The 13782-nt window shown below is 41.6% G+C and overlaps 1 protein-coding gene across 1 annotated transcript in view; it reads right to left on the bottom strand.

The window, feature by feature from the left end:
• Positions 1-235: 235 nt before the first annotated feature.
• satb2 (SATB homeobox 2) overlaps positions 236-13782 on the bottom strand; it is a gene marked incomplete at both ends in the record, with an annotated part of 41250 nt that continues 27703 nt past the window's right edge. The window contains 3 exons of the mRNA XM_083902225.1: positions 236-724; positions 2630-2836; positions 12877-13071. Coding sequence (XP_083758351.1) covers positions 236-724; positions 2630-2836; positions 12877-13071 — 891 coding nt within the window. The remainder of the gene's footprint in view (positions 725-2629; positions 2837-12876; positions 13072-13782) is intronic.

The following is a 13782-nucleotide window of genomic DNA, read 5'->3' as shown; positions in this document are numbered from 1 at the left end:
AAAAAAAAAAAACTGTTTCACAGTTACACAACCACCACAGCCGTGGCACAGCACCCTGCAAACCTGCCGTCTGAGGTAATCTCACTCCACCAATCAGGTTTTCACAGAAGTCTGTCTGGGATTGTCAGTATTTCTACAAAGACTTTTATTGTCTCTTACAGTTTCTGTGCAGTCGCGTTTGTCTCCAGTTCTTTCTTTTTTTTGTTTCTCCTCCCTCTCTTTGTCCCGTGAACCTCTACCTCTGGTAGTCGGCCTGCTCTCTGGGACTGGATGAGGAGCTCCCTGGGGCCATGTTGCCACCAGGCCGCCCGTGCCCCTTGTCCTTGCCGTCCTCTTGAGTCGCGTTGTTTCCTAAAGACGACTGACTGGAGCCGGAGGAGGCGTGAGGCTGGTTAAGCCCCGCTGTGCTCCCACCGCTGCCCTCCGTGGACTGGTAGATCTCCTCGGCTCCGTCCTCGCTGGACTCTGGGTCCTCGGAGCCCGAGAGCAGCTCCTCCTCCCTGTACTCGCTGACGTCCACGCCTCCGCTGGCGGCGGCGCCCTCGCCCAGCTCCTTGAGGCGGCCGTGGTGCTTTACGTGGTAGCGCTGGTTCTGGAAGAACTTGATGATGGTGTGTTTGGGCAGGTCCAGCTGTGCGGACAAGGTGTGGATGGCCTCCTGGTCTGGATACAGGCCCACGTCCTGGATGAAGCTCTGCAAGATTCCAAGGGCCTCCAGGGAAATCTAGAAGGCACACATCCAGAATTCAGAGGACAATTAAAACCACCTCAACCTCGTCCACAAGTGTTTTAAATTTAAATAGTGCAGTGACCGTAGGAAGTATGTATTCCTATAGTGGGAGCTGAAGAAGATTTTTCAGTTATGGTAATGCATGTTAAGGCACGTAAAGAAGAAAATAATATAAACACTGTGCAACCTCATTAGGCACAACGCAAATGTGCCTCATGTTTTTTTTTGAAGAGTCAGCTCTCTGTCAAAGTGCATCAGGGCAAATGGATAATTTCCTGATTTTCAAAAATTCATTAAAATTATTCCTAAAGAGATATGCAAATATTTTTAACAGATCCTTGTTCAGGGCGATACCGACTATTGTGTGCGTAGATTTCAAGTCATTCCGAGAAACTTTTTTTTTTTTTTTTTTAAACTCAGCTCACTGTCAAAGTGCATCAGAGCAAGTGGATAATTTACTGATTTTCAAAAATTCATTAAAATTATTCCTTAAGAGATGTGCGAATATTTTCAACAGATCCTTGTTCAGGGCGATGCCGATTATTATGTGCGTAGATTTCAAGTCATTCCGAGAAACTTTTTTTTTTTTTGGAAAAAACAGCTCACTCTCAAAGTGCATCAGGGCAAATGGATAATTTCCTGATTTTCAAAAAATCTTTAAAATTATTCCTTAAGAGATATGCAAATATTTTCAATGGATCCTTGTTCAGGGCGATGTCGACTATTATGATGGTGAATTTCATGTCATTCCGAGAAATTTTTTGTTTTTTTGAAAAAACTCAGCTCACTGTCAAAGTGTATCAGAGCAAATGGATAATTTCCTGATTTTCAAAAATTCATTAAAATTATTCCTAAAGAGATATGCGGATATTTTTAACAGATCCTTGTTCAGGGTGATACCGACTATTGTGTGCGTAGATTTCAAGTCATTCCGAGAAACTTTTTGTTTTTTTGAAAAAACTCAGCTCACTGTCAAAGTGTATCAGGGCAAGTGGATAATTTCCTGATTTTCAAAAATTCATTAAAATTATTCCTTAAGAGATGTGCGAATATTTTCAACAGATCCTTGTTCAGGGCGATGCTGACTATTATGTGTGTAGATTTCAAGTCATTACGATAATTTTTTGTTTTTTTTGAAAAAACTCAGCTCACTGTCAAAGTGTATCAGGGCAAATGGATAATTTCCTGATTTTCAAAAATTCCTTAAAATTATTCCTAAAGAGATATGCAAATATTTTCAACTGATCCTTGTTCAGGGCGATGCCGACTATTATGATGGTGAATTTCAAGTCATTCCGAGATACTTTTTGTTTTTTTGAAAAAACTCAGCTCATTGTCAAAGTGTATCAGGGCAAATGGATAATTTCCTGATTTTCAAAAATTCATTTAAATTATTCCTTAAGAGTTTTGCAAATATTTTCAACAGATCCTTGTTGAGGGCGATGCTGACTATTATGTGCGTAGATTTCATGTCATTCCGAGAAACTTTTTGTTTTTTTGAAAAAACTCAGCTCACTGTCAAAGTGTATCAGGGCAAATGGATAATTTCCTGATTTTCAAAAATTCATTAAAATTATTCCTAAAGAGATATGCGAATATTTTCAACAGATCCTTGTTCAGGGCGATGCCGATTATTATGTGCGTAGATTTCAAGTAATTCCGAGATACTTTTTGTTTTTTTTAAAAACTCAGCTCACTGTCAAAGTGCATCAGGGCAAATGGATCATTTCCTGATTTTCAAAAATTCATTAAAATTATTCCTTAAGAGTTTTGCAAATATTTTCAATGGATCCTTGTTCAGGGCGATGCCGACTATTATGATGGCGAATTTCAAGTCATTCTGAGATACTTTTTTTTGCTGATGAGTCGCTGCCTGTTGTAGCCTGTCGCTAACTCTACCTTAGTGCGGGATCGCGGCTTCTTGTTGCTCCCGACGCTGCCGACGCTGCTGGGTGCACATCCGCCTGAAGACGATGTCCCCAGGTTCTGTGAGACCTCCTCGTTCCCCGGCGCAGATATCGGTTCTTCGCGCATCGGAGACAGGCGGTGCTCCTTCATGGGTGGCGGCGGTGGCCTGTGAAGTGCCTGACGAGAAAGACAGAAGATCTGATGAATGGGGCACAGTGACCCCTGATCAAGACTACAGCCTGGAACTCATTTCAACATCTGGAAACATTTCACAGCCAATATCCACAGTCTCAGGGCCCTATTATTATTTTCATTATTTGAGCGATAAAAATTAATCTCGTGGAATTTATCAGGATTTATTCGCTTGAAATTTGGGTCGACAGATTCAAGAGATTTTGACCAGGACTTTGTCGATGTTCGCCAAGTCACACATTTACGGTGTCCCTGAAGTGCAAATCCATTGTTTTCTGCTTTTGTGGTTGTGTTTTCTGCTTTTGCTGTCTTGTTTTTCTAGTTTTGTTGTGTTTTCTGGTTTTGTAGTTGTGTTTTCTGGTTTTGCAGTCTCGTTTTCTGCTTTTGCGTTTGTGTTTTCTGGTTTTGCAGTCTCGTTTTCTGTTTTGTGGTTGTGTTTTCTGGTTTTGCGGTCTCGTTTTCTGCTTTTGTAGTTGTGTTTTCTGGTTTTGCAGTCTCGTTTTCTGCTTTTGCGTTTGTGTTTTCTGGTTTTGCAGTCTCGTTTTCTGCTTTTGCGGTTGTGTTTTCTGGTTTTATGGTTGTGTTTTCTGGTTTTGCAGTCTCGTTTTCTGCTTTTGCATTTGTGTTTTCTGGTTTTGTGGTTGTGTTTTCTGGTTTTGTAGTTGTGTTTTCTGCTTTTGCAGTCTCGTTTTCTGCTTTTGCGTTTGTGTTTTCTGCTTTTGCAGTCTCGTTTTCTGCTTTTGTAGTTGTGTTTTCTGGTTTTGCAGTCTCGTTTTCTGCTTTTGCATTTGTGTTTTCTGGTTTTGCAGTCTCGTTTTCTGCTTTTGCGGTTGTGTTTTCTGGTTTTGCAGTCTCGTTTTCTGCTTTTGCGGTTGTGTTTTCTGGTTTTATGGTTGTGTTTTCTGGTTTTGCAGTCTCGTTTTCTGCTTTTGCATTTGTGTTTTCTGGTTTTGCAGTCTCGTTTTCTGCTTTTGCGGTTGTGTTTTCTGGTTTTGTGGTTGTGTTTTCTTGTTTGGCAGTCTTGTTTTCTGCTTTTGCGGTTGTGTTTACTGCTTTTGCGGTTGTGTTTTCTGGTTTTGCTGTCTCGTTTTCTGGTTTGTTGTCGTGTTTACTGCTTTTCGTCATTTGCAGTTGTGTTTAGTTTCCTTTGCTTTTTTGGGCCGGGGTTTATTTGCATTTGTCCGTTGTTATTTGTTGTGTTTTCTTCAGTGCCACCGTACACCTTCCTCGAGAAAAGCTCACGAAGCTACTAACAAGGTAGAGGGCCAGACAAATATAAAATCCTTCGTATTAAGTTTGACCGTGACTGTGTGTGATGCAACACGGCTAATAAAACAACCAGTAACAGATTCCCCGTTATCCAGCACACAGTAGCCAGGGCTGCAGAGGCTGCAGAGGTCAGCAGAGGGTGAGAACAAGTGTTTCACAGCTCGTCGCGCTCTATTAAACAGCTCCAAACTGCTCTGACTCCGCTTTACCTTTGACCTAATGTGTGTAGGATTAGCTCTAGTAAAACGCCAACCACCTGTCTGCCAGGAAGTCTCTCATTTACTAACTTATGACACCTCATCACTATTTAACCAGCTCATTTAATACGGCAGAGAGCCCGCGGCTGCACACGGACACTTATTATATTAAAGGTTTAAGAGGTAAAACCATAATCCGGTGACCTTTTGTCTTTAGCCACAAAACTGAAATCCATTTGTGACGTGATCATGTGACACATTATTGTATTATCTATCGTAATCCAATAGAATTCAGCCAAATCCAATCTGCGCTTTTACTGTGACGGGAAATCAACAGAAGGGGACCGAGTATTGATCCCTGAGGAACTCCACTTGTCATGTTTTTGTTTGTTTGTACAGTTACACTGGCGACGTTGTGACACTATTGAGTTTACCGTTCCTCTATTGGTGATTCTGTTCACTGTTTTGTTTTGTGGTTTTTTGACTGGCGCCACCTACAGTCTCTGGATTAGGATTATAATTCTTAAAAGATTGTAAAGTGATGGTATAATTCCATCTCAATACATTATTTATTTAAAAAACTATTACATCTGTTATTAAATACTCAATTGTGTTGGGAATGGAAGAACACATTTCACATTGTAATCTCCACCTCCAGGGGGCGCTAACATGGCATGATGTATTTTAGTTTATTTTCACAGCGCCTTACGTATTTCCCACTCACTTCTTTTTCACCGTACTTCATAGAATACATGTTTCCCCACACTTCAGCTTTTAATCCAGATTATGTAGGTCGGATTTTACACTTTATACTTTAAAAGGCTATGTTTTTCTTCATTTAATTTTCCAATTATGCATTTTTTAAATGTGTGATTGTTTAAGAGAGAATTGCCATACTTGTCCACAGAGCCCCGACATTTCATTTAAATAGGAATAAAAAGCTCACTTTCTTTATTTTTCCGCTTCTTAAATGCTAATACGTTCTTATTTCTTTGCTCCGTATGACAAAAATATATAATTAAAAGTGATTAATTTGGTGTTTAGTCACCAGAATGTTGTTTATTTTCCCAGCGTACTCATTTAGATCATTGCTCAATAAGTGCAGGTTTTTGCGAGGGCCTGTGTGGAAATAATAATAATAATTTAGCTTGATTTAATGTTTGTGTAAAAAAAAAAAAAGAGTCTCATAGACATGTGGCAGATGTAATTAAAGGTGATTTTTAGAACTTAAGTGCAGGCTGCTGGAGCCTGGTTATTTATATATACGTGACTGATTTGAGAAAAGACGAGACACACAAAAAAAACACACAAAGTTTGTCCGAGGAAAAATCTTCACTTTTTTTTGGAGGTGTGTGATTGTGTTGTGAGGCAGAGAGTGAGTGAGGGCTTTGTTTGTCAGAAGGTAGTGGTTGTGTTGCTGTGTTGCTGCGCTGCGGTCGCGCTTTAACAGCAGGGAGGGGCTCCTCCTCCACCTCCTCCTCCTCCTCCTCCTCCACCTCCTCCTCCTCCTCCTCCCCACTGGAATGCCCAGCTATAAATCTGTGGTGCATTAAAATTAAAGGACCCACATAAAGATAATAGTCATTGACTTCTCTCTGCCTCTCTCTTCAATAATAACAGGCTATTACTTCAATAATAGTGAGGGCAGGCCACACCATCACACTGCTGTGAGTTTATATGCAGGGGCTTTATTTTCAGGATGGGAGGGGTGTGTGTGCATGTGTGTGTGTGTGTGTGTGTGTGTGTGTGTGTGTGTGTGTGTGTGTGTGTGTGTGTGTGTGTGTGTGTGTGTGTGTGTGTGTGTGTGTGTGTGTGTGTGTGTGTGTGTGTGTGTGTGTGTGTGTGTGTGTGAGGGTGGGGTGGGGGGGGGGTTTGACCGATTTACAGGAATTCACTACATTTATGTCATTTTATTTTTCTCCTCCCTTTAAATATTGAGTTTCTCTCACGCAAACTGACGCTGTTTGTCCCGGAGACCACACACACACACACACACACACACACACACACACACACACAGACCTTCATTATTTCTATTATTTGGACTGACAGCACTGACTCTTGGATCAATGTCCACACACACACACACACACACTGAGGCCTGGTCTCCTTCATGCACTAATGATGATGCTGGAGAGCAGATCCAAACACACACACACACACACACACACACACACACACACACACACACACACACACACACACACACACACACACACACACACACACACACACTCCTGAGCTCCTAACCCTCTTACCTTACCTAAACCTTAACTCTTAAACCAAGTCTAAGGTCGTTTTTCGCCCCTAATCGTAACATGCGCGTTCCCCTCCTCGCCTGAGGTGGCGCTGCAGCGAGAATGACCCAAGGAGAAGACGTAGACAAGCGACGACATCAATTTCTGTCTCTATCGCATGAGATTAAAACACGCGTTTTTGACCTCTTCCTACGTTTTTTAGCTTGCGGCTAGTTGTTAGCGACCATTCAGTCTATTTTTATTAGGGTTTTATTTTGATAAAACACACAAAATACCAGTTTGTGTTCTTTGTGTACAGTTTATTTTTGTAACTTCTGGGAGAAAAAGGGCAGCTAGTCTAAGCTTTTATTAATGCAAGTTATTTTTGTTGTACAGTAAGTAAGTTTTTGTTTGTTTTGAATGAATAAATGTTAACTTTTGTCTTAAGTTTGCCTTTGTGTGATCACATTATCACATTATCTTATACAAACTGTACTGTGCCTTAACACACTATGCATTGAATACATTTTTGAATCGAGAATCCATTGTGAATCGAATCGTGAGCCGCCCAAAGATCAAATTTTTTATCTGCTCACATTTTCTTCTTCTGTTATTTCCGGGTCAAAGGTCATGGGGGGGCGGGACCTGTCGGACGTGTGCCGAGCATCTGCACCAGTGTGAGTCCCGACTTTAACTTAAACGTCAGGCTAACGTGCTTTAAGAGTCTGATTGTGGTCAAACTGACGCAATAACTTCCTGCCTTCGTCCTCGTCTTCGATACCTTCACGTTCTCTGCCTCTGTTGCCTCACCACCACCCCTCCTCCTCCTCCTCCTCCTCCTCCTCCTCTCCACTCAGGTCTAATGCATCAGGACACTAATGAAGTGAACCTCTGCCAAGACAACATGGCTCCACATCCAAATCAGGCCTGGACTGGAGGATGCCAACAGCCCCTCCCCTACCCTACCCTCCTGTGTGTGTGTGTGTGTGTGTGTGTGTGTGTGTGTGTGTGTGTGTGTGTGTGTGTGTGTGTGTGTGTGTGTGTGTGTCCTCCTCAGTTTCCCTCCACTCCCTTCCGTGTCCCTTCTGTGCTTTTTGACCTCTGATTTTACAGTTTTCTTTTAAGTGTGAGGTTTTTAGTCCGACTGAAATCGGACTAAACTGAATTTCTCGCAGTGCCTTCCATTTGTAGTCGGAACTCGGAAAAAAATTAACGTATGTCTCGTCGTAGACGTGTTCCCGCGATGTTCGAGCGTAGCATAATGTGGTGTCGCGCAGGGCGTCGTTACGGACGGGTATTGCTTGCAATGTAGCTAAACCTGAAATACGTTAGCATTTCCGACTTCTCGACTGGAACGCGGTAAACTGCGGAGTTGGGAATTCCGATGTAAATGAATAGCAGCAGAGCACGCTGAGATAATGTGGCCCCGATATGAACCGGCAAAATAAGAGTAGAAGAAGAAAACCGCGACACGGAAACGTGGCGGAATTACCATTTTTACAATTTTTTGGATTGACGTGAAGAAACAATTTTTTTTTACGCTAGGTCATTTTAAAGAAGTAGATATTTGACTGTTAATCTGTTAATCTAATCTGCTCTGACGCTGCTGTTTTAACAGGGAATGACTCTTTTATAAAGTAGTTTTTAAAAAAGTAGTTTACATGAATGAATACATCATTTTGGGGGATTTTACTGCAGATTATTTTACTTGAATAACTTCAGCTCAAGTACATTTTTGTTTTAAAAGGTGAATTTATAAGTAGCTTTGCTTTTTACGATCATTTATTAATACACATTAAATTAGATTAAACGCGACCAACTGCACATCATTAATAGTAACATTATATTACAGTATTAATAACGTTAATAGTAACATCATATTAATAATTTACATGCACATTTATGAATAAATTAATAATACTCGCATAACATTTTTTTTTTAAAACATTCATTTTTGTTTACTTTTTTAAATGAACTTTAATTTGTCTATTTTTGCAGTGGATTTGTCTCTGCTGCCCGTGACTCCGCCCACCTCTGACCACGTCACACTTTAATTGGACGAGACTCGGCGTCACTTTAGAGCAACACAATCCAGCCTCGCTCGCCCAAAACCACAAACTCTGGCTCTGCTCAGGGCAACACTCACAGCCCCCCCTCCACCCCCACCCCCCACCCCCCCTCTCTCTGCAGCACTGCAGGATTAAAAAAAGAGAAGTTTTCTTTTAAACGTTAATCACGGCAAATTACGGAGCAGATCTATGAAAGAATTATACAACGTGAAATATTCATCGTCCTGCAGGACTGTGTGTGTGTGTGTGTGTGTGTGTGACCTCCATTAAGAGAGATAAATATGTGATGAAGGTGGGGAGGAAAAAAAAGTCACTTTTCTCTTAGTTTTTGTGCACGACTTAACGTTTGCTGTTAATCAGGGCGACATTTTTTTTAGTTCTGTCTTTTTTTGACTTTGAATAAGTGTATGTGTGTGTGTGTGTTTACATTTACATAATAACAATAACTAGGACCGCTCGAAGGCTTGTTTTAACGTCAAATTTCTCGGAGCGCTGAGGCCACGCCCTTCGACGTAGAGAGAATCCTTTGACAGCTTTCAATCATTAACTCGTCTAGAACATACATAGCAAGTTTGACAAGGCTAGCTCAAACACGCTAGGACGGGTTCGTTCAAATGTGTAGATTAGCCGTTTTTTTTGTGTTTCCAAAATGGCCGACTTCTGGGTGGGCGGAGCTAATGGAAGTACTTTAGAAATTTGTTTGGAATCATGAGAGCAGCGAGTTTACCAAGTTTGGTCAGAACAACTATGTGCGACTTGGACGCAATTAGAAAAAATCTGAAATTTAAGCATTTAACGAAATTTTTGCCACTTTTTTTTGGGTCAAAAATTCCTCAAGAAAATTTTGGAGTAAGCCCAACACACTCACCAAATTTCGCCTTGATCCGAAAACTTTTGTATGACCATGACCCGACTTCTGGGGGCGCTATAGAGCAGATTATGGCCGACCTGTCCTCTGTGCCACATTCACACAGATTATCTGCACTTTAAGCATTAACTTAATTGCGTCGTTGTGTTTTTTTTTCGCCCCGTCTGTGACGACGAAGCGAGACACGACAAACAAACATGTATTTTCTGGCTAAATTACAGAGAGCGTTTAACGACATAAACCTCTTCTAAAAGGCTTTTTCAACTCCAAAAACTTATTTTTGTCACATACACTACTTTGAAAAAAAAAAAATCTTACTTTAATGTTTTCTTTTTTCTCAAAAAAGTCCGAACATTCTTCCCTGTGAAGCAGATTAAAGTTATTTACATGAGAGCAGATGTAAACGAGGATATGAGGGTGATGATGACTGCGGTGGAAACTGTGGTGGAGTTTGGGCACAAAAATCAGCCAAGTTTGTCTTTTCCTTTTTTTTCTCCTCAGACGTTCAGCTGCTGCTGCTGATGCTGCTGCTGATGATGATGGTGTTACTGCTGCTGCTGCTGCTTTAGTCATCGTCTCTGCCTCAGAGCTCAGGTGAGAAAGTTTCCTCAAAGTCTCAAACGTTCAGATTAGCAGCAGCTAATCTAATCTAATCTAATCTGATATTTCCATCTCAGTGTTCACTAACATCTGTTTCACACGTCACTTAAAAACAAGAGAAATTTTCCCCATCGAAGCTCATCATTGTCATCGTCTAAAGCACCAGGTTCCCAAACACTGGGTCGGGCCCCACAGATGGGGTCGCCAGGGATACATTTTGGGCCCCCTAAAGAAATTTGAATTCCAATTTAAATCTCAGAATTCTAACTTTACTTTTTAAACTAGAATTCTGACTTTATTTCTCAGAATTCTGACTTTCTGACTTTCATCTAGACTTTTGACTTTTTTTTTTTTTTTTTTGGAATTCTGACTTTTTGACTTTAATCTCAGAATTTCAACTTTCTGACTTTTTCCTCAGAATTCTGGTTTTATTCCGAATTCTGACACACACACACACACACACACACCCCCACACACACATACACAGGGTGTTTCATGTGGGTACAATGTGACAGTTTTAGAAACTGTCTTATTGTCCAAACACAAAGGAACTCTCAGATTACAGCTATCTGTGTGTGTGTGTGTGTGTCTGTGTGTGTGTGTGTGTGTGTGTGTGTGTGTGTGTGTGTGTGTGTGCGTGTGGCAGATGGGACACATGTGTGGTCTGTGGTGGTGGTGGGACGACTGGAGCCTGAGGTTGGGGGGGGGGGCTTCATCTCGTCGTCGTCACACACACACACACCTCACTTCCCATTAATAAATCACCAGTGTTTGGCCACAGTTCATCTCACTGTGTCTCTGGAGGGTGGTGAGAGGGTGGGGGGTGCGGTGGCGGCGGCGGTGGCGTTAGGGGGCGGGGCTTAATGTCGACGCCCTGGCCGTTTTTGAGGGCGAACTTTATTTTTAGAGTAAGACGAGCACAGGAATGTGTTAATGGTGCCACCACAACTTCCTCCCTCACTTCCCATCGGCCCTTTAATACACAGAGGTGGTGGAGTGGAAGTGGGCGGAGCCGCGGGAACGCGGGACCCTCTGCGATTGGTGGACCGCTGTGCGTGTGCTGTTTCTGATTTATCACACATGGTATAGAGTATATATGTGGTGTATAATGGCTGTGTGTTGTGGCAGCGGGGGGGGGGGGGGGGGGCGGTGGTTACGGAGACTGTCTCGCAAAACTGCTCCAGTTAAAGGCTCAATCCTGTGTGTGTGTGTGTGTGTGTGTCAGTTTGACCTGTGACTTTTTCACACAACAGTAAAAACAACAACACTGTGTATAAATAAAGTCCACAGAGTGAAGCCTGTCTGGAAGTCATGCTGCGTTCCATTTACGTTGGAACTCGGAAGTCGGAACTTGCCGTTTTACTTAGAAAGCGTAATAAAAGGTGATAGGCGTAGGAACCAAAAGCATCCCCAGAAATTAAGCATATAAATAAATAAACAGGACTGATGCTAATCTCAAAACCAACTTAATCCCCGAATTAAGAAGGCGGAGGAAAAATATCAACAACGCTAACGTACTGCGGCTTTAAATGGTACACTTTATTCCAAGTTGTTTAAAGATCTAAATCTACGATGGTACGTTCTCTTTTTGTCCTTTTCGTGCTCATATTTCTGTCTTATTTGCGTCTTAAATTCAGTTTATTTTGTTCGTATAACGTAGGGATTATTAAATAAATCGTCAACTATTATGATCATCGCTAGAAAACAAGATTTCCGATCGTTTTGGCTTCTCAAATGTTGAATATTGTCTGTTTCCTTTTCTCCATAAAGCAAAGAAATCGTTAAAACTGAATCAGTTTGTGTTTGTGGACATTTTTCGCCATTTTCTGACGTTTTCTGGACCACGCGTTTACTCCATTAATCGAGAAAATACTCAACAGATATAGACGTAATGGTTAGCTGCAGCTCTAGTATAGCTATTTTTTTACGTGAAAACATTCACGGAAATGTTACTGCTGCTCCAAAAAAACCTGTTCTTTCGTCAGTTTCAAACGCTCCCTCAGTCAGGTCTGATAGTTTTGCTTCGCACACAAAAACCAATAATGTTACGTTTACAAATGTTACGTACTGCGGCTTTAAATGGTACAAATATGTCCTCAAATTTAACTAATGAGGCATTTCCTCCCTCGCTTCCACCGCCCACAGTCTGTGTTTACGTGAACACGCGGTCAACGCACAACGAGATCAAACGCCGCGACTGCGAGTAAACAACCGTGTCAGGTGTGTGTGTGTGTGTGTGTGTGTGTGAGAGTGTGTGTGTCAAATCTGTGTGAACCTGGATTAACACGCGTTAAGAGATTAAACGCAGACACGTAAATAAACGCTGTATCAATAAAGTAGCAACATTTTTTGAAGAAATGTTCCCATCTGTTAACAATAATTTCATGGATTTTAATTAAATTCTTATAAAACAATAAACTATAGTTAAAAAAATATACTTTACTACAAGTAAAGAGTAGTAATAAGGGTTGGGACATAAAATGTCATCCAAAAACAAAAACTAAATGTGATGCAACGGCATCATATTTTATAAAATTCTGCAGGTTTTCTGCCTGAGCTGCAGCAGATAATTGAGGAAAGTACAAATACTTTAAATGTGTATTTAAGTACAGAAAATATACAAAAATATCTACTGTTAATTTAAACGGTTTGAATGTTTAACGGGTAATTTATTTAATCAATAACTCCACATAGTAGTAACGTAGGGTTCACAGGTTGTTCAGCGAACAGGAGCAGCTGCGAGATGCATTCAAGGCACCTGGTAAATTGTGACGGACACACTTTTTGACAGCGCCGTGGTTCTCACCTGTGTGTCCTGCGGCAGGTGGAGGACGGTGTGCAGTCTCTCGGTGTGATGATGCCTGGACTCCTCCTCGTACGCCAGGTCTCTGTCGCCCTGCGGCAGCGTCAGGAAGCGGCGGATGGTGCACAGGTTCTCCCACAGCGTGCGGTTCTCCGGGCTCGGGTTCTCCTTCCACCGCAGCAGCTCGCAGAGCCAACCCTGGAGGACAGAGACGGTAATGTTCAAAAACTCATCCATTCATCCTGTTAGCAATTGTTTTCTTACAATATTATCTTACTACACTTTAGTGAATATGGACAAAAAATTGGTGGAAAATGGCTCTGTAGCGCCCCCAAAGGTGAAACACCGGTAGGACAGAGCCGAAACTAAGTTGCACCAAATTTCACAAAACTTGGTGGAAACGCGTCACGGACCGAGACGAACAAAAAAGTCTATCGGGACCACGACCTCAACTCAACAGGAAGTCCGCCATTTTGGCGTCCATCTTGGCGATTCGCACGGTTCGTAAATGAACAAACTCGTCCAAGCGTGTTTATCGTACAAACGCGTCAATTTCAATTTGTACTAGACTCATCAAAAATGAAAAGGTCTCGCAGATTTAAGAAATTTGCCAAGAAACAGGAAGTGGACTTTAACTTTGACGTACATTCGCCGATTGGCTCGAAACTTCGTGAGACAAATACGACACAGAGAGTAGCAGTGTTTGTACGGTGGAATCCCATGTCGGGTTCATATTACATTTTGTTCATTAGAACAATCTTTTCCACATTATTCCATCAGATTACAAGGAACTATTTTGCTGAGAAATCTAATTTTCTTTTTGGACAAAACACAAATTTAGCACAACTTAATGAAAGTTTATCTTCCTTGGACATTTATATCACTTTAATTCATGTTTCCTTGAGCCTT

Source organism: Microchirus variegatus (assembly GCF_963457635.1).
Source record: "Microchirus variegatus genome assembly, chromosome: 16".
NCBI lineage: Eukaryota > Metazoa > Chordata > Actinopteri > Pleuronectiformes > Soleidae > Microchirus > Microchirus variegatus.
The sequence above is the reverse complement of the archived record's forward strand: the minus strand, read 5'-3'. Positions and strand labels throughout refer to the sequence as shown.